Genomic DNA, 20457 nt, shown 5'->3' on the forward strand with positions numbered 1-20457 from the left:
AGCAGCAGAGAAATTGTTATCACTAACACTTGACATTACAGAGAGCCTTAACCCCAGTTTAGCACAGCACAGAGGGGTTGCTGCAGTGCAGCTGTAGGACAGCAGGTTACCCTGGTGCTTTACACAACTTGTAAAATTTCCATCTTACTTGCTTTGCTCCTTGGCCAACTTGGAGAAAGATGCATTCATCCAAACAAGGAACATACCAATAAACCAAATGAAACAGTGCTGTCAAAAGAAGCCATTCATGTATAATCTCTAAGAACTGCTGACAGAACCTTTAGAACATGTAAATATATGGAATGTAACCTAAATTTTGAAACCAGTGGTTTAATGAATAGATAAAAGTAACTGAACCATAGAGTTGCACCAGGACAACCCCTCTCACTAAGAGATTTTTCCAAAGGGCAGAAAAAAAATGTTCACCTTGTCCACAAATTATTAAATATAATGGTGGTTTCCACTGCTGCTGAAACATGCTGGGTCATATTTTCAGCTGAATAACTCAATGCTGGTTCACTGACTTCAGTAAAACTACACTAATTTACACCACCTCATACAGTGACCTTGTGACAGAACTCTCCTACTCTAAAGGAGTGAATAATGCCTAATGAAAGTGTACCCCAGACACAATGTAAAACCAAATTTCATATGGAAGTTGGGTTGAACAGCACGCTCATGATCCAAATCAAGGAACTTATAAAGAATGAAAGGAACTGGACAATTTCATAGTCTCGGATATTGTTAGGAGTACACAGATCTCCCCTAGTATCTTCCCACATCCAAGAGGATGTCCCGTATGGGAAAACTGCAGGGTAATTCTCTGTAGCCTCATGTGATTTCTCTATTAAAAAATAAACAACGAAACTTTTTACAATGGCCACAACCACTGACTTTTCTGTCAATGACCACTTTTTCTGCGTTGTCCAATGTGACTCTCTGACACAGAATGCAGCCTTGGAGGATTCCTTTGATGTGCCTTCCCAGTTCACATTGCAGCTCTGCTGCTGCAGTGTCCATGTGTCACTGACACTCCTCCCTTCACCTCGGCAAAGAAGGCAAGTTTCATGCTGCTGTATGGAATGTGCTAAAGGAAACGCGTCTGTCGCTTATCCTAACAGCATATTCTGCTCAGTGGAATTAAACTGGAGCAAGCACAGCTTTAGCACAGCTCCATTTACCACATTTCAGCACTTCACAGTTCACAACATAATCTCGTTACACGATAGGCATAACTGACCCAAAACGCCATATGCAAGACTCGTCAGGTTCTTTGGTAGGAGCATATCCAGCTTTCACAGCTATCATATGACATAAAACTGTGCAGAAAAAAGACAGCAGTCACATTGCAGAATTTAGGATTGACAGCAACCCCATCTGCAACAGACTGGTCCTAAGCCAACCCTTTAATTACTGTGGAGAAATCTATGTTCTCCAGTCTGGGTCCCATGATACATGAAAATTGTAAGGATTTAGAGTTCAGTGCTAGTTAGCAGACAGCTTAATAAACTTGTATATACCTGATGTCACTTTACATTTGCCTCTTCTTATCCCAACAGATAAAAATATTGAATAAAACACTGTTGGTTGCCAAAAATCTGAATAAACAATCCACTGGCTGTGAAATCCAACCAGTAGGTACAAGTAAACTAGTGTTCATATCTGACCTTCTGTAGGGCAGTGTTCTCTAGAATATCCTATCTGGGGTACAGCAGGTACTCTTAAAGTGATAGGAACTTCATATCAATATACAGAAGTGAATACCCCAAGCCCAAAGGAACTGCAATATTCACACTCCTTCAAAATACTTGCCAGCTGTAAAATTAGACTGCAGTTTATACATAAAATATACAACCCCTTGTGACAACATTCTCATAAGGATTCTGACTGAAATAAGATTTTCTTCCCCTAGACTTTGCAGGAGGTTGTTTCTTCCTCTTCCCCAATTATAAAAAGCTGTTTTATTAGCAGTACAAACTGTTTTCTCTGTACTAGTGGAGCCCATCAAGACCACAAAAAGCTGCATTTTCCTCACTGTCCCTTCTCAAATGTAAGATCTCAAGCTGCAGGAAGGCATTAAGTGTCTTTCTTAATTTATAGACTTAGCTAATTATTTCTCCCCTTTAGAAATCCTGATGTCTGTTTTAGTGTCCTAACCTACGACAGTGAATATAAGGTGACAACTGTGAAAATTTCAAGATACAGCTCAAAGATTTAAAATTAATTTCTGCAGCCACATCTCCATCTGTCATTCATTCATGCAGCATTGTTTCCTGCTATGCATTGTCAAGTGATTTTTTCAGTTTAGTTTTTAAAAGGCTCAACCCACCATGAGCTCACATCCTCTGAGCGACTTATACAGCTGAGCAGACTGTGTTGTGGAGATATTCCTGCTATTAGCTGAGTACATAATTATGTAATATGAAGATCTGCAGCTATAGATAATGCCCTGTCTGTACCAAGGCAAAGCCCTGAAGCTGTGTCAAGGCCACAGATGGATGTATTAAACTGGGCTTAACAGATGTGCATATTTGTTCTTTTTGCTTGGGGAAAGAATTCTGTGGCCAAACAAGTGCCAGTGCAAAACCTCATCTTTCCCACTACAGGCAACTACATTTAACAGTACAGCAGAGAGTTCTCTATGTTCTTTTCCTTCCCCTCAAGCCTCAAGTCCTACAAAAGCTCATTACCATGAAGAGCTGCTCTGAATTGTCTGAGAGAATTGCTGGAATGAGAAACAATCAGAAAGATGCCCAGCTCAAACAAGCCACAGGAGGGTTTTCATGCTCATTAATTGGATTGATTAAATTTGATTGTCCACAAATAAAACTTACAACTTACCTTCTATGGTGGCTTTTCAAATTTCAAAACAAATAAAAAGAAGATTAATAAATACAGGATATGTATTTAATTCTACAAACGTAGACATCTGTTATGAGTCACTTTCTCTTATGAAGATGTAAGGCCACATGAAATGTGAATAATCCTTCCAAGTTGGTTTTTTTCCCCTTTTTCCTCTCTGTACTAATTATAAAGAAAGCCTACAGCTACTGGATTTCTAACATGGATGTTACAGTGATAAGAAAAAGCAGTGCATTAACCTGATCCTAAATATCTACAATATCTTTGGGACAGAAGCCTGTCAAATGACATCACCTAGAGTAGTAATGGTATCAGGTACCAGGCAGAAAAACTAAAGTACCGTTTTCTTAGCATTTATTTAATATTTTATCTTTTTTATCTTGAGCCAGTTGATAAGTTGATTCTTATCCATACATTCTTTGTAAGAGAATTCAAACACAGTAACACATTTCATTAAGAATTCATACAGTTTATAGTAGTAACAGGCCCAGTTCATAAAAAATGTGAGTTTTTTCAAATGAATGCAAATCTCACGTGCAAATAATTTTGAAAGAATTTAAATTTCATATACAGTTAAGGAGTTTAAATGCTATTTGTCTTTCTACTATATGATATGAAAATGCAGAGAAGACTGAGAACAAGTTTCAGAGTTCTTAGATCTTTTATCCTTGACATACCTCTAATGTGTCGCCATCTACTTCTCCTTCTAGTTCCAAAGTATTGCCAACTGCATCAGACAAAATTTCTTTCACCAAACCACAGAATCTAAAAAAGAAATACATAGCATAAAATCAAAGAAGAGTATCCTTCTGGAAGCAGACAAAGCAGGTTCTTGCAAGCTTTCAAGCTAATAAACGGACTAGCGTGTTTACAGCTTTCTTTCATTACTGACTTTCTCCATATTTATCCCATTTTAAATGATGAAGAACATCAAACACACACTGAAAAGCCTCACTATTTATAAAATTATTTTATTTGCTGTAGCAGAACCCAATAGTTACTCGTTATTGCAATTGCACAGTAGATTCAACTCAAAGACTTTTTCAGTACATGGTTGGCTGCCAGTCTGATCACTCAGTATTTCAGAAAATGAGATGTAGCACTTTGTCAGGCATTCAGAAAGCCAAAAGTATAAAAGTAGTAATGTGGCTAGAAGAACAGGGTTTTAACTTATTTCTAGTTCTCTGGGGTGGAGATACTCAAGTACAAGAACAGTTTTTCCTGCAGTTCCCTGCCTGAGCCACTAATTTTTTTCCAAACTCTACAAGAAATTGTTAGCAATTATTTAAAAATATTAAACATTCATCATTTAATTTCATACATCTCTCTCATTAAATCACAGAGAGACATGTCTTGAACTGACTCCTGTAGCACACTGAACATGGCATGAAAAACCTGACCACGTTTTGTGACGCACAAATTGCACTGCCAAATAAAGTCTGAGGAGGTAACATTAATTTTAGTGTTTCCTACCTTTTATGCAATGCACTCTGCAAAGCCAGTAATTTTCTTTAACCTGAGTTTATTCCATGTAATACATAAGTAGCAATTATTGCAAGAAATAGTGAATATACCATTACACTCCAAAACCTAAGTGTATTAACAACTCCCTCCTACATCATTCAGAAGACGTATTCGCAACTAGCAGTTACAAGGCAGAATTTGGTCTGTAAAGATTTAGGCCTAACATTCAGCTTGTCTGCTTACTTTTTAGAGACTACAGAAAATATATTGTACTACAGGTACAATCAGTAACATGGATCTGTGACACAATGTAAGTTAGAATTTCTCATTACACTTAGATACTCTCATTTAAATCAAACTGAAGAGACACATAAGGGAACCTGAAACAATGTAGCACCTTACATAGCATAGCCAAGATAAGGAAAAGTAAGATATTAGCTGTAATTTAGATTAAACTGGTTAAGCCTTTTTCAGACATAATGATTTGTAGATAAACTAATCAGAATCACACAGGAAGTCAAATGGGTACTCTAATCACCTTAAGCATCACCAAGTTTACATTGCTTCTTCATTAAGAAAAAATAGGTGAAGAAATAAATAATCTGTTTCTCAAGCAAAAATACTCGTTTTCAGTCTTTACAAAATCAATTTTATTTAGGATATAGATGAGGCATGCAACACCCAAACAAACTGAACTCACCTACTGCACTGGTTTTCTGTAGAAAAGTAGATTTGAAAGTCATCATAGTTATCATGGACATAAAGAAAACAACATCGCTCATCAAATTTGGAAATGCTGTAAAATTTACATTAGAAAAATGTTATTTTGGATATAACTATTGTAAAAAAAGGGCAATGAGGAGGGTTTTTTTAAATTATGAACACTTAAGCATCTTTTTCACAGTTAATTACCTCAGAGAAGCAGTATGTAATTATACATATTTTCCTTATAACTAGTGGTTTTCAGCTTATTTATATATTCTATAATCCTATCTCCATTGTGATAAATAAACTGCTACTTACTTTGGTAAAATACTAGTTTATCTGAGGTGCATTGAGGTTGGTTTGTTCACCTCCACTTCTACTTTTACACAATTCCATCAGACTCCTTGGTACTTGCTGACACCTCAATGGAAAGTGAATTCCTCTGACACTAATTTAGCTATCTAGAAATCCTTTCCTTAAAGACTGAAAAGTGCTTCAGGTTTTTATAATTCCATTGCTCCTACAATAAAACAGAACTGGGAAATACCAACAGTGTATCAGATGCTTCTCAGTCTATACTTTTTATTTAAAACCGGTAAGATGACCAATATTTACTCTGAATTGCAGCAATAATTCTGAACAAGGATTATTTATTGCTTATTATATCTTGCCAGCATCATATATATCCCATTTAAATGCACTGAAGCAAAAACTGAAATGCCATAAAACACAGTATCAGTATGAAAATAAGTCTAGGAATAAACCACTTATCCCAACCATTGGCACTTCAGTATTCTGCTACATAATCCCAAGTTGTTAGGCTTCTTAAGGTATTTTTGTGCCTTCAGTTAATAAAATTTCTTAGCTTTTTGCCTGTTCTGTTCAATCAAACTCTTCTATTTTGCTTATCTTCTGCTGAGCCAATTACTTAAAATCATGACTACACTGTAGTGACGATGCCACATGTTACATCACCAATTGATGTTGCCTGTTGAAGCAAGATTAAAGGCTACATGGAAAATATTAAAAAAAATCCGAATTTTGCCTGAAGACTTTTCTAGTCTTCAGTACATGAAAATAACACTACACCATTCTTTAGTTTCATTAAGTTTAGCAATTTCCAGTCTAACAAGTCAAACAAGCACATATCTGACTTCAGAACTAAGAGATAGAGCAAGATGATTCTTCTAGAGGCAAATATAGAATAGACAAGACAGTATCTAAGTAACAATACTGCATTATAAACTTTTTCATGTATGGGGTATATAAGATGAACTGGTTAATATAAATACAGTTTAAGAGTTTTGATGGAGTGCATTTTAACTGAGGCCACATTTTTTTTAAGTGAATGCAATTTTAAAAGTATAGTAAATGAAAGTTGTCACATACAAAGCAAACATCCGACTCCACTAAATTTAAAAAACATTGCTTCTTTGAGCTTTGTAATGCAGTGTTTTTTTAATCACTCAGCAGTGATTAAAAATCAAAGCAAATGAAATTAATTGCTTGCTTCCTTTTGATTAAAGTTATCTTTCTCAAAGATTAATTTCTGCGCATTGTGTTGACTGAAGGTAATTAATGTGGTACAGAAACTTCATGCTGAATTATTCTCAATCAGTTCCACAGACTTCAGTAATTCACACTGCACTGGAGTAATAGAACAAAATACCATGTAAAATTCATTTAAACCAAAGCCTGCTTTTTTTTTTTAAGAAGAAAATACTGAAGTTACGATAGAATCTATGTCCAAATCCACAGTTTTAAGTTTTCAACCACCACTCACTTTAGTCAGAGAAATACTTCTTTGCTGAGCTTACTTGCTTAGGCAAATTAAACAAGTTCAGGGAAGGAAGGCAAACCTGGGACCTAAAGCTTTAGGCACCCTGTGTAAAGACCAAAGCCTAGAAGTCCTCTCCTTTCTGAACTACAGAACAACCCATTAGGTATCTGAATTTCATCTTGTACTTGAATTAGAAGGTTTGTCAAGCACTTAAGCTGATGCAGTCACACAAGTGGCCCCAGACAACAGTCATTTATGTCCCTAGAAAGACCAGATCCACCAGTATAGAGACTCAGGAGCTCAGAGAGAAGGCAAAAGCCCACCTGGTGTTCCCTGTACTTATAGTTCCTCTGGTTCTTAGCTGCAGCCTGAATGATTCAGAGAGGAGACAGGTTTATATTTTTTTCCTGTCCTGGTGCTCTGTCCCTCACCCTTCTGGCAGCAAAGCAGCCCAACTTAATATACATAATCTACCTTCTAAATGTAGTCATGCATTTTGGAATTATTAACACCAAATGTGAATATCTTCTATCCTTTCAGTTCTCAGAACAATCCTGTTCTCTATATATAATATTCTGATCTTTTTTGGTACTAATATTTTGACCCATTTGCTTGTGACTAGTGTTTTCATTAATCTAATCATCACAAAATGGAACTGTCTTAACTATTTAAAGGTTAGACCTTGAGAAACTCCACTAGTAGTCTACTTCCTGCTTAAGAATTCTTTTCTTTCCATAGCAAAAACTACATTTATGCCTCATTCATTAGTTCTCTAATAGTTCAAGTTTTAGCTAGCAGGTATTTAAATAAAGTCATACCAGAAGCATTTCTGAATTCCAAACAGAAAACAGACACTATGCTCTCCTCTACTTAAAGGAAAACTAAGTTTTCTTTTACTTATGGAAGTAAGCAAGAAGTTCTAAGGGCTGTTCTTTCCTTCTGCCCCCCATGTTTTTAAATGCAGAGATGGCAATAACTTCAGTGAAACGTCTTTAAAAATCTACAAAAATCAGTTACATAATGGAAAACCAAGAAGTGTACCAGAAAATACAAACACCCAATAACCCCCTCAGATCTGAGTGCTCCTATGAGAAATGTACAGCTCTGCCCCTGCATGGCAAGGCAAACTCTTCTGTGATGTTTCAAGGCAGGTTGGACAGAACAAGCTTTTAACAGGCCATTGAAAGAGACAGATGTAAGGTAGAAATCCAGATTTCCCACTTAGGGAAATCTAAAACATCCACAAAAAGACAGTGTACCGTTTACTGACATACCTTATTCCCCTAATGGAAGAAGCTGTAAAATTCCATTCATGAATCTGTTTCTGTAAAGAACAAAGGGATAAAATCAACTACAGTTTAACCTTGACTTAATAGTGAAAACAAAGTCACAGCATGGTAAGCAAAAGAAAGGTTTTCCAATATGCCTCTTTCCTTCTTCCTCCCCATATTTTGAAATAAGGTTAATATATGGGTAAAGAACTTACACATACATTTCTATTTTACTCACTTGAGAAAAAATGAATATAAATGGCACAGAGTGGAAGCAAAGGCCGCATTTCCTCATGTAAATTCAACTTGAAGAATAACAAACAAATGTTTTGATGCAATACATCTATATTTCACATTAAACATGGAGCAGACTATGCCCTGCTCTTATCTAGGCTCAAAGGGAAAGGCAAATTCACCCATCTCCCTAAGAGGTTTTGAGTCAAGAGCTGGAAAAATTGTTCACAGATCCAGGTAAATATGTGGTCTTGTCCTGCTCCAACATGCTTCTTTTCCACACTGTCTCTCTACAGTTTTAGTCTATTCTCCATCTGTGTTGTTCTAATATTTAAAAAGTGTGGCAAAATACATTTCAGATTTCAAGTCCTTCAATGTAAAACTGAAATTATTTCTCATTTTTAAGAGCTGACAATAGCCATAACTATGCCTACTCCTTTCTTAATCCCCTGTGCCTTATCCAGCAATCCAAGACACCAAATATTTTATTCCTTGACACTCACTTGTCACAGGCTGCCATTTTTTTCTAGTTTCTAATATTACAATTGTAAAAGCTTAAAATGCCTTAAAACATTAAACATAATACTAGGGTTTATGTTTACTTTTAATCTTTGAGCTGTATCTCAACTAAAATCACAGAATTCTAATAAGAAGTATTATGAGCAGACCAAATAACCCACACAATTCTAAGAGACATGGTCAAGATAAGTTAAATCTGAATTACATCAAAACTACTTGATTTCTAATCATAGTCACTCCTTTTTTCTGTAAAATGTCATATTTTGTATCTGCACAAAAAGAGATACTGAGGCTTGGGCTTCACAGAAATGTAGCAAACTTTAAATTATTGTAAAGCCCTCCAAGATCTACATGTAAAAAATTATTTTATGTACAGTGAATCAGTACATTTAACACACTTGCTGACAGTTTTACCATTTCAGGGGGAGAGACATGCCACAAAGACAGAGAGCTCTCATCTGCTTCACTGTTGATTGAAACATAGGCAGGCTGGTAGACTTTAGTTGGTTCTATCACCAAAACCTGAAGACAGAGAGCATTTTTCCTTAATAAACCACTACAGTATCTTCACTAAGTATCTGCTTAGTTACAGACAAAAGGTAATTTTGAGGTAAGACCTGAAAAATTTTCAAGGGAGACAGGACAGCAAGACAAGGCAGGAAAAGTCTGTGCTTTTACGAACAGCAGAATAACATTATCACAATTTTTTATAGGAGACTTACAAGTATTTCTCAGAATGCTTTTAGGGTGGTGGGTTAATTTTTTTTATAGCATAAAGATTAAGAGAGTACAGGGGTTTGGTTCATGCAGTGAAATAACAGGCAGTTAAGTTTTTAAGTATTATGTTTAGAGTCTTCCAGTTCATGTAATATCCTATCCAGAAACATAAAACATACAAAACTTGTTTGGACATAACATCTTACTGGAAATCTCAGTCCATTAGTTGTTTCTTTCGTTGCCTCAAAAATTATATCTAGCCAGAAAGTCAATCTTTCTTGTTTAGGAGAATGTTCTATGGTGAGTTTCTTGAAACGCTGAATTAACATCAGATTCTGAACTAATGATTTCAAGTACCTAGAATGTATTGAATTAGTGAGTTAACAGAGAGAAAACAAAATTTGACCAGATTCTAAAACCACTTAACTGACTCAGACATCCAAAATAAAATGTGTTTTAGAAGCTACCACAATGGAAATGGTAGTGTTGGTTTTTACAGATTTCTGGAAAGAATAGCAAGTTTAGACAAAGCCTTAAGTCATAAGCTCACATGGATGTTCATGAACAATGGCTTTTTGCAAATGGGTACAGTTACACAAGTAGTTACATGGGGATTAGACAGGATATGATGACCTAGAAGATGGTAGGGGAGGGAAGCAGCAGCTAGCTAAACTCTGAAAACATTGGTTTCACAATCTTTTCATAAATGCTTCATAAGGAATCATTACGAATATCCAAATTCCTTCTTATAAAATACGTGCTTCAATGGGATATAACCTGACAATTTTGGATAACTTAATTTCATAACTTCCCCTTTCCTTCTTGTAATAAAAGAACAGAGCATAAAGACAGAGTTGCAAACAATCTAAGATGGAAAATCCAGTTTAATTATCCATGTGACTGCAAGATTTTTTTAATTAATGTATTTCCCCGTAACTTAGTACCTGTACTTAGTACTTAGCCTTCTACCACATACCACACTGGAGGTTTCAGCTTAAAAAGCTTCTCTGCTGCTTGTACTGCTTTACCAACATCATTTGCCAGCATGCTCACACTGAAGAACTGTCCCACATCCCAGTAATTATTCATTTTTTCTAGGCTTCCTTTTCTTCCCAATAAACTGTTTAACCGTACACCTGCAAAATTTCAAATAGAAATCGCAATTTTCTATCAGTAAAACACTCTTTTGTGTTTTTACTGGTAAGTTGATCAGTAAAAGACTAATTTAAGACCAGATTAAGCATTAATGATGAAAATAAAGAGGAGTAAGTTTTCCCCTGAAAACAACATTGCACAATACAGAGGCAGGATCTGTAAATCATATGCCTGGTATAGTTCAGAAAACCAGAACTCCTACTACACAGTGCTGAAAAACCTCTTTTGCTTCCTGTCTGGGTCATCTGCCTCCTGATTCTCAATGTAAGATGCACAAATCTGTCTTCATCTGCATTTACTGCAAGAGATCCATGGCTAGAGGTTCGCACAAGTCCACCCCAGAGCAGGGTCAGAGGAATAAGTTTAAAGCCACCTTTGCATATTTAACATTTAAGGCTCAAATATGCATTTCAGACAATAAAGATTCCAAATACAATGTTCAACAATCAGCTTCCTGGGAAGACCTGCGTATCTGTTTATATTATGGGATTTCTTTGTAAATGTAGAGTGATGTGTTTTAGTTGGCACATACACGGAAGCTGTGACTGACTCTAGGTAGACAACAAGTAACTGTCCTAGTAGATCCTTCCAGGCAGTATTTCTTGTGGATCTCTCAACTCAGTGACAACAGAAACCCTTTGGATCCTTTCCTGGCATTCCTGAGGAGAACTGGGCCACACTGTCTCTGTGCCCTGTTGGCTCTGCAATGGGATAATCTCTGTGGTGCAGTAAAGGCAGTTTACAGATGTGCTGAAGTTGGTCCTTTGTTGTTTCCCATCTCTGGAGCCCTTTAGATGGGCAATGTTACCAGAAAGCTGCTCTGAGGCAGCCAGAAGGAAAAATGCCTTTGAGATCCCTGTGCTTTAGACTGCCATCCAGGACCCACCACAAAAAGCCAAACCACCTTTCTGTCTGCAACCAAGTATTTTGTTTTCTTCACAGGAAGAGGCAGAAAACTTGTCTGTGGCACTGTGTGTGGTACTTACCTATTTTTCTCAGTTCCATTGAGCTTTCAAACTGTTGTCCTGCAACAAGCAGCAAAACTGCCAGGTTAATTCCAGAGTACAGAGTTGGCTGGAGTTCAAATCCTTTGCGATACCTGCAGAGAAGAGTCAAGAACTCACATCTCTGTTTAGGAGAACTGAAATACTGCAAAGTTTTGGTAGGTACTTCAAGCTATTGATTAACTGTAAGGATTATATGGCTAGTTGGCACCAATGGCCCCAAACCCTTTGTTTTAAAGCTTCATATTCATTAAAGGTAACTGAGACACAGTTGACACAGGCTGAATGCCTGCCACCTGAATGGTGCAGGATCCAGAGATCCACCTGAAGCTTGCAAGTTTACTGCTACCCATCCATGTTGCATGTCAGGTGAAAGAGAGGTGGTGGGGGAGAATATTTCACAATTACAGTTCAAACCCACATTGCTAAAATTATTGTACTCAGAAGTGTGATTAAACAAACATACCTATATAAACAGCATGTCAGTGAGAGCCTGCATGCATATGCATGCCTTAATGTCTTAAAATATTTTATAATACAGTTTATCACTATTTTTCCTTATATATAAGGAAAATATATATTTTCCTTATATATAATCAGTAGATCATTGCATTTCCTGGGGATCCAGCATGGAAACCATCCTTGCACAGAGGACAAACATAACTCCACAGTCTCACTAGTATTTAATTTTGGCCTTGAGACACAGTAATTATATATTTCCTTGACAAAGACACAGGTCAATCAACATCCCTCCTAATAAAGTGCATCATTCAATTTCCAGGAGAGTTGATAAAGAGAAGCAAGGAAATACATATACAAAGATCTGATGCTCAGTAAACTACTTAGACAGGACCCTGAAAAACAGAGATAAGTAGAACAACTGATCTTCTAATTACTGCAGCCCTGCTTTTCATATCCAGAAGTCAAAAGTCTGTAAACGTTCTTAAACAGATTTTTTTGTGTTTTTCTTTTTTTCTTTCTGTTACCATTCAATGGAACGATCTCGACTGTTGGTATCTTTACAGTCAGAATCAAGAAACATATCCTTGTAGATCCTCCCACATAAGCAAAACATGTCTGGAGCAGGGTGATCACATGTCTGCAGGACTTGAAGCATAACTTGTAGTGCCTTCTCTCTGTCCCCTGCATTATTTCTTCTGAAATCAATACAGAGAATAAAATAAATTAGTTCAGACCTGAAACAGTAACTGCAAAATGGGAGAACAACAGCATCCCTCACCTATCCCACAATCCATCCTTCATTACTATATACACACGGCTTTATTAAGATCAAGGCATGATTGTTTATTGTTGATAAAACCCAAATCCACTCTCCTATCATTGGTCTCTACGTGTAGCTCACGTAAGAACTGATGCAAACCCAGAACTCCTCTACGATAAAAATCTGCCATCTAACTTGATTCCTTCCTGTGTACACAAATACACTCTGCACAGCCTGCAATGAGAAAAAAGTGCTTGTTTAATGCTCATTCCTGACAGCACTTAACAAAAATGGCCATTTGCAGCATTCAGTGGGACAGATCATTCAGCTACGTCCAAGATTTGTAATCTTGAATCCAGAGGATCCAAAAACAATACCAGGAAATACCAACTAATTGCAGGAGAAGCCAGGTCAATCCAATCTTACCCAAAAGAATGACAGAGCTCAATATAGAGCCTTTGAACTGCAACAAGAATAAAAGAGTAACATTGAACTGTATTTCTTAATTAAAATTCTTCAAATTAGAAAAAAAATTTGGAAAACAAACAGCTGTGATATGGCATCTTTTGACAAATATTTAACAATTGTGTTAATAAGAAAACAGTGATTAAATAACATTTCCATTCCTTATTATTATTAAACAATCGGAATTTTTGCCCCCATTTACCTTGCTGTTTTTCTAAGTTTAGAACTCAGTATTTACCGCAAAAAGTCACTTAGAACAAACAACGTTTGCAAGAGTAATGCAAACACAGCTTAAGAGTTTAATAGCCTCTTCAACATTTTTTTTCATCACCAGAGAGATTTAAAATATTTACCAACCCCTTTTTAGAACTGTCTACAATTTTCCAATCCCCACCTAGGTATCCATGAACAGGCCTACAAACTGTGATTACTTTGTCAGCAATACCAGTAGCAGAGAAAGGTTTCTGGTAAATTTATTACTTGCACGCCCCAAAAGGATTAATATTTACTGGAAAGGGGCTCTGTCCCTTAGGTAACCAGCTGATGCAATAAGACCAGTAACAACACATCTGTAGCAAAATTCAGTCTTCTGTGCATGTTAGGTGATGGAGAACATCTAATAAGATTAAACAGATTTATAGCTGGTTCTGAAGGTTTTATCCTGCCTTTGATGTCACTGGCAGAGCATAAACTTTCACAGCAAGTACTTGAATATTTTAAAGCGTTTTTTTCTTCAGATTAACTGCTCTGAAATAAATACTGGTCTTCTCTAATGACCACACAGTGAGAAAGTTAGTATATTTTTTTCAGGTTTTCAAGAAATAAACAGAAGGTAAAAACTGTGGGGTTAAGTTATCAGCTTCTAAATCCCAAAAAGAGAGGGCAAACAAAGAAAAAAACCCAAACAACCTGAAAGATCACATAAGCTACAAGCAAGTTTTCTGAAGTCAGTATGAAAATATTCTGTGGGCTAATATGCAGAACCTGTTATGCTTGACCAAAACAGATTTTCAGTTCTTATTTCAGACCCCATACTTTCAGGTCTGCATGCCTGACAGCTCATAATTTCTTTCAAGGTGCCTTGAAACAGATCTGTGGTGTTATCAACAGAGTAGAAGAGATTACTTTAAACCCTTAAGGCTTAGCACTGACTTCTATTTTTTAAACCAATCTCAACTATGTTAGCTTCCCCATGCTCCCCAGCCCCCATTTAAAGCCACACTAGAACGAATCACAAAAAAACATGTCATAAAGGACTGCTGGAGGTCATCTAATAGAATCTCCCTCTCACGACAGGTCCATAGCCCAGCACTAGACCATGGCAGCCTTGGCTGAAAAGCTGAATTTATTAAACCTCCAAGGATGGAGATGCCACAGACTCTCTGAACAGGGAAAGCTGAAATACTGTATAGATGAACAGGCATGAGAAGTGTTGGGGGTTAGGTTTGTTCCTTTTTACTCTAAAGAATTTTTCCCCATAAGTTACCAAGGAGATTAAATGTCGTACTTAAGACTATTTAACAAAACAAAGGGATGGTCAAAGCTCGGAGGCGGGTGGCGTTTTGGGGCAGAAAAAAGGACAGAGCTTCAGGTAGCCAGGCTGTCTGGTTTTCGGAGTTGGGGGAGAAAGCACGGCTGTGCTGGTGCTCCTGCTGGCGGATTTCACTGCAGTCCAGTCTTGGGAAATCTGCCACCATCTGCTCACCCTGGAGTTCCGAGCTCCTCTGCCGCCCTGCGAGAGCTGGGCCAGCCCTGCCCCACTGTCGTGGTTCCATCAGCGCTGCTCATCTGCTACAGCGTGACCCTGCATCCCCCTGCCTGCCGGGACCCTGCCTCTGCTCTGCCAGGACATTTCTGCCACTCTGCAGTTACCAGCCCGAGACTTTTTTTTCCACTGTTCCCAGCTTGGTGCTCTGAGGATCCTACAAAGGCACCCAGACCAAACTGCCTTGGGTTATTTTTTTGTGAAGCAAAGTCCTTGAAGTTCTTGGTACTGTTTTTTGTTATCAATGCTGTAGTTGTTTTCATTTGTTTGTTTGTTTTGTTATATATTAGTAAAGAGCTGCTATTTCTATTTCCAAAATCTTTTGCCTAAAAGGTTTTAACTGAAAAAAATGATAATTGGGAAAAGGGGTGGTGGTGGTGGTTTACATTCTCCATTCCAAGGGAAGCTCCGGCTTTCCCTGGCAGATACCTGTCTTCCCAAACCAAGACAAGAAGGAAGGCAGAAAATGTTCTCCTTATGGATTAACTTGGTGCAGCAGGTGAGATTTGCAAAGTTTATCCCCTGAATATCAGGTTTTATAAGCCAGAGCAGAATCCCAATAGCCTGCTACAGAAAGGACCTTACCAGTTCATTTTACTGCTCCTTGGAGGTTACAGGCCACCTTGCACTGAAATGCAAATGTCCCCTATGGCATCACACAAACAAGTCAGCTTAAGGAATGAAACAGAATTTTGAAATAGGCTTTTTCAATGGTGCTCTTCAACACACAATCTGTTAAACTCTCCATATCTGGGAGAAGATATGTCCTACCTTAAAGAAGTTTGCATACACACACAGTGAAAATATGAGCGACTCTCCATATTTTTTCTGGGTTTAGGGGACAGAGTTTTTAGAATCACTATTCACAATCTGAAAATTCTTTCAAAATACAGCTTCAATGGTTAATGAGGTAAAAAAAGAGTACTACTACAACTTATTTAGACACAATATTAAAAAAACCCCACAGGCCTTGGGAAGTGTTTCATAAAACTATTTTTTTCCCTTACTGGTTTCTTTGTTAGCACATTTTAGTCCTCTGACTGCAAACCTTATCTTGTGAAAACTTGCAGAGAAATCAAACTGAGAAAATCTACATTATCTGAATACGACAGCATCAGAAACTGCTGCTAGTTAAGAGAGATCTATGAGTTACTTCCAAAAACTAGGGCAATTATGAAAATACCCTAGGGGTCAATAAAATACTGCCAAGTCTCCCCTAGCACAGTGTTAGGAATTAAAAGGAAATGAACAAGGAGTAAAAAAAGTTAAAAATGAAAAATCATGATGTCTTTTACAAGTACGCGACACATGAATCTTCAGTACTGTGTACAGTTTTAAGCTTTATTTAAAAGGGAAACTAAATTATTAGGATTAAGGAAAAAAATTGAAATGGAGGGAATGATCAATGACATGGAATTGTTTCTGCATGAAGAAATCTTCAATAAACTAAGGTTTTTCAAACAGAAATGGCTACATGGAAATTCTTTTTCATAAAACTAAAGTTGTCTGCAGGGCACCTTTATAGCCTCTAATCACTTCCTCGAAATTCATGCCAGTGTTCTGCTGCCAGTTTAGTTTTGCCTGACAGCTTGTATCCTCCAGAAACTGCTGGCTGAATCACTTGCCAGTTTTCTAGCTTGCTCACTGCAGTTTTGCCACATGATTTATCTGTCTGCTGACTCTACCTTGTTTCTTCAATGACAGAAGCAGTCTTCTCACTTCCCTGGTCTACACAAGCCTCTTGCATCTGTCTCCATGTCTTATCCAACTGTCCACTCCTCCTTTACCTCTCTGAATTATCTGTAGGGCAACAAACTCCTGTCACAGCATCTCACCTGGAATAACACCTGGAACACACAGTTTAAAAAAAAATTTTCCCCATTTCTCTTTGATATCATAGCTCCTTTCTTGCTCTCCAAATCCATCCTCTTGATGGTGAATCCTTCTCTACACTCCAGTCTTTATAAGGAGGCCTAGATTTTCCTAAACCAACAAAATCTTCTTGCTTTACAGACTGGTTTTACCAGCTTTAACCATTGGCATGGTTACAGAACCAGAACCACACTCAGTGAACCATGCCTTTGCCCAACAAAGTTAACAGGAACAGCATGGATTTCACTGGGACAAGAACTAGTTCACTCTGTAGGTAACGTGGTGTAATCGTTTTTTCTCTTGGCTTTTTGTTCACATCTTCCCCTGTATGGCTTGTTTCCATCTAGCTAGACAGAGAAGACTATAATTAATGAAAAGTATTTTCTCAAGGGAGTCAGCATTTGGTTTCCTTTTCATTTCATGTCTTAATGACTCCATGGCAGATGATCTGAACTACTACTAACTGTACAGAAACCTGCAGCAAAAACATTTAAAAAATTCTTAATTATTAAAAAAATAAGAAGTTATTTCAATTAGAGTTAGTACTCACTTAAACCCAGAAACTAATTTTTGAGTTAAGATACATATCACTGAGGATGCAATTTGCTTCTAGAATCTTCAATATTTGAAACAGTGAATGAGGAAAACAAGACCCTAAATTAGGCTTTGACAAGAACTAAATTTGCAAGCCTCCAGACAGATGTGACAAAGAAAAAAAAAAAGCCTTTTCCCCTCCCTCATATACACTTCAGGTACTTCATGAAAGCCAGGCATATAAAATGAGGAGGCCTACAACATGTTTTTTTACTAAATTTGAGTAATCACAGAACAGAACATTTTAAATACTCCAGTGCTTATCAATGGGAACAATTTTCTGTGGCTACTATTATTCACAATTACTAGTATTATTCACAATTACTAGTATTATTCACAATTACTAGTGATTTTCTACTTGCACCCTATTACACCCTTCACTTGTTAATTGCCTTCTTTTATTATGGTACTGGAATATGTTGCTCGTTAAAACACAGCATGCTGAGTTAAATAATAGTGACTGCAGCTGTCCTCATCTTTAATATAAAGGAAGATAGCAGTGCCCTGGAAAGAGACTGAAATTTTTAGAGTTCTGGCCTCCTTCCAGGACTGGGTTTGGTTTTAAAGTCTACTCTGTTTTGAACAGAATTCGGCCTACCCTTGGGACTCTTTGCAAGCTTCCAGGACATTATAACTCCAGCCCTGGTAAATAAGACAAATTAGAAAATTTTCCTTACACAGTGCTTGCCTCCCAGGCAAGGTGTACCCATGGACTGAAACAAACAGCCATCCACATCTAGAACACCCAGCCCTCAATTGCACAGCACCTAACTTCATACCACAGCTGTGAATACAAATACTGAAAATACTCATGTTGCACATTTGGACTGAAATTATACCTAAAGACGTCTAAATTAAGATACAATTAGACATATCTCAGCTAGGAGGCAACAATGTCTTAAACCAGCCCATGTCTGTACAGAAGAGAGCACCTTCTGCTCTTTTCCTGTGTTACACCCAAATTACTTAGCTGAGGACAGTGGAAAAGCAATAGCCCTTTGCTCCCTAGATCTTCTAAACAAGCATCTAGGACGGTGATGTATTCAGACTGCCCAGGCTTGGAAACAAGCACAGGCCTGTCATTGCAAACATCCATTGTTAGCCTCTGATAACAGACATGAGAGACGACAAATCCAAGATGCTCTCAATTCTGCTCTGAAATAGCAACCAGAGGGGAAAACAGCAGTCTAGGAGAGAGGCTGTGCCTGAACATCTACCATATGAATCAGGGCTCCAGAAATCAGCATCAAAGTGTCTGCCTGCCCTACACCTGACAGTAAGTGCCTTAGTACCTGTCTATACAGTACCCATCGGTGAGGCCCAAGCTTGCTCTGCTTATGATCCAAGCCAGGTCAGACCCAGGCTGGCTCTGAGGCAGAGGACATGCACCTAGGCTGGAATGGCTCAGAATCTAAAATAAAACTTTAGCATTACTTGTTAACCTGGACCTACACACAGCTGTGCTTCAGACTGGGCTTGTGTCCACCTGCTGAAGCAGCAGAGCCCTGAGGTGCCCAGAAACAGCCCCACAGCCTTTGCTTCCACTGGAGTAACTCTGACTGGACCACGCAAGTGAGACTAAATAGCCAAGAGAGCTGCTACAGAGTCCAAGAGAAAATTAAACTAATCACTCTCTCTGGATCATAGTTTTTAATGGAATTAAGCACACATAAACATTCTATATGGTCAGATATTCTTACAGCTGCTAATTCTGTTCTGCATATGATGTATTTTTTTTCCCAACGGGCTCTCTCAGCTGTACCAACCAACATTAATACTGTTCTGTATGCTGAAATAAATAGAATATGAATTGAAAATATAGTTCTTTATTTTTAAAGATAGGTTCTGATAGAAATCCCTAAAAATAATTTGGTTTTAAAACAGACAAAATTTGGGATTCAAAAATTTCATGGAACCACAATGCTAAATGCAACATTTTAGGGATCATTTTCAACTAACTGGACCTGCTCAAAAAATGTTTAGGTCTCAGCTTTTAAGTTTTGTCCATTGTTTTGTTTGAAGAAGGCAAAAAACATCTGCAGAATCTAAATTCTACATTCTTACCAATAAAAAACCAGTCATTTATTTTTGAAAAATCTTTTCTATAGAAAAGTTTAAATTGTTCCCAGAAGAAAACAAGGAGAGTCATGCTGGTTTGGGTTAATAATCGATTTAATGAAAGCTGTTGACAGGGAAAGCAAGTTCATGAGCAATTAATTTTATCTTGTCTTACCAGGGTGCTATTGGCATTGTCAAAACAGAAGATTTAATGGCATGGATTTCACATGCTGCTCAAAATAGAAAGAATTTGAAGACCAAGACAGTAAAGGAGCTTGCCAAATTTGTTATGCACATCTAAATGAAAACGTTTTAAATACTGATTATATAAGGACATTACCTAAGGACAAAGCATGATTCTAGAATTTTTCTTACTGGCAAATTTAAACATTTTGAGTCAAATTCCTGAAATAATTTTTTTAAAGTTCTGAAAAATAGTGCTAAATCCATATGCAGTATTTTTCTGAGCAATAGTTTAGTGTTTACTCTTGTGTCTGATGAAACTGTCACATAGGACCAGACTTATTACCATTTTCCAAAAAATGCCATAGGAACTGTGTTTCCAGATCTGTTATTAAGTTCTTAATCTCTTTGATTTATGCCACCCTGATGTTGTCCAATGCTAATTGTTAGTTAGCTTGTAGACCACAATCTTTAACAGTATGTGGATTGCTTCTAGCCAGTTACTTTTATTATTCCATGTGATTTCATTTGCATTAGATCTATTTTCTCTGACAACCTTCAAGTAAATTCTTAAGAAATTGAGTAAT

General features: G+C 37.3%; 1 protein-coding gene across 2 annotated transcripts in view; it reads right to left on the minus strand.

The window, feature by feature from the left end:
* The window catches only part of MAP3K15 (mitogen-activated protein kinase kinase kinase 15), an 86890-nt gene that overhangs the window by 21520 nt on the left and 44913 nt on the right, over nucleotides 1-20457 (minus strand). For both annotated transcript variants that reach the window (XM_066313949.1, XM_066313950.1), the window contains 8 exons: nucleotides 12698-12868; nucleotides 11694-11806; nucleotides 10529-10688; nucleotides 9759-9909; nucleotides 9250-9357; nucleotides 8086-8135; nucleotides 5027-5122; nucleotides 3540-3627 (listed from right to left, as the gene is read on the minus strand). In XM_066313949.1, coding sequence (XP_066170046.1) covers nucleotides 3540-3627; nucleotides 5027-5122; nucleotides 8086-8135; nucleotides 9250-9357; nucleotides 9759-9909; nucleotides 10529-10688; nucleotides 11694-11806; nucleotides 12698-12868 — 937 coding nt within the window. The remainder of the gene's footprint in view (nucleotides 1-3539; nucleotides 3628-5026; nucleotides 5123-8085; nucleotides 8136-9249; nucleotides 9358-9758; nucleotides 9910-10528; nucleotides 10689-11693; nucleotides 11807-12697; nucleotides 12869-20457) is intronic.

The sequence above is a fragment of the Sylvia atricapilla genome, chromosome 2, assembly GCF_009819655.1.
Source record: "Sylvia atricapilla isolate bSylAtr1 chromosome 2, bSylAtr1.pri, whole genome shotgun sequence".
In the NCBI taxonomy this organism is placed as follows: Eukaryota; Metazoa; Chordata; class Aves; order Passeriformes; family Sylviidae; genus Sylvia; species Sylvia atricapilla.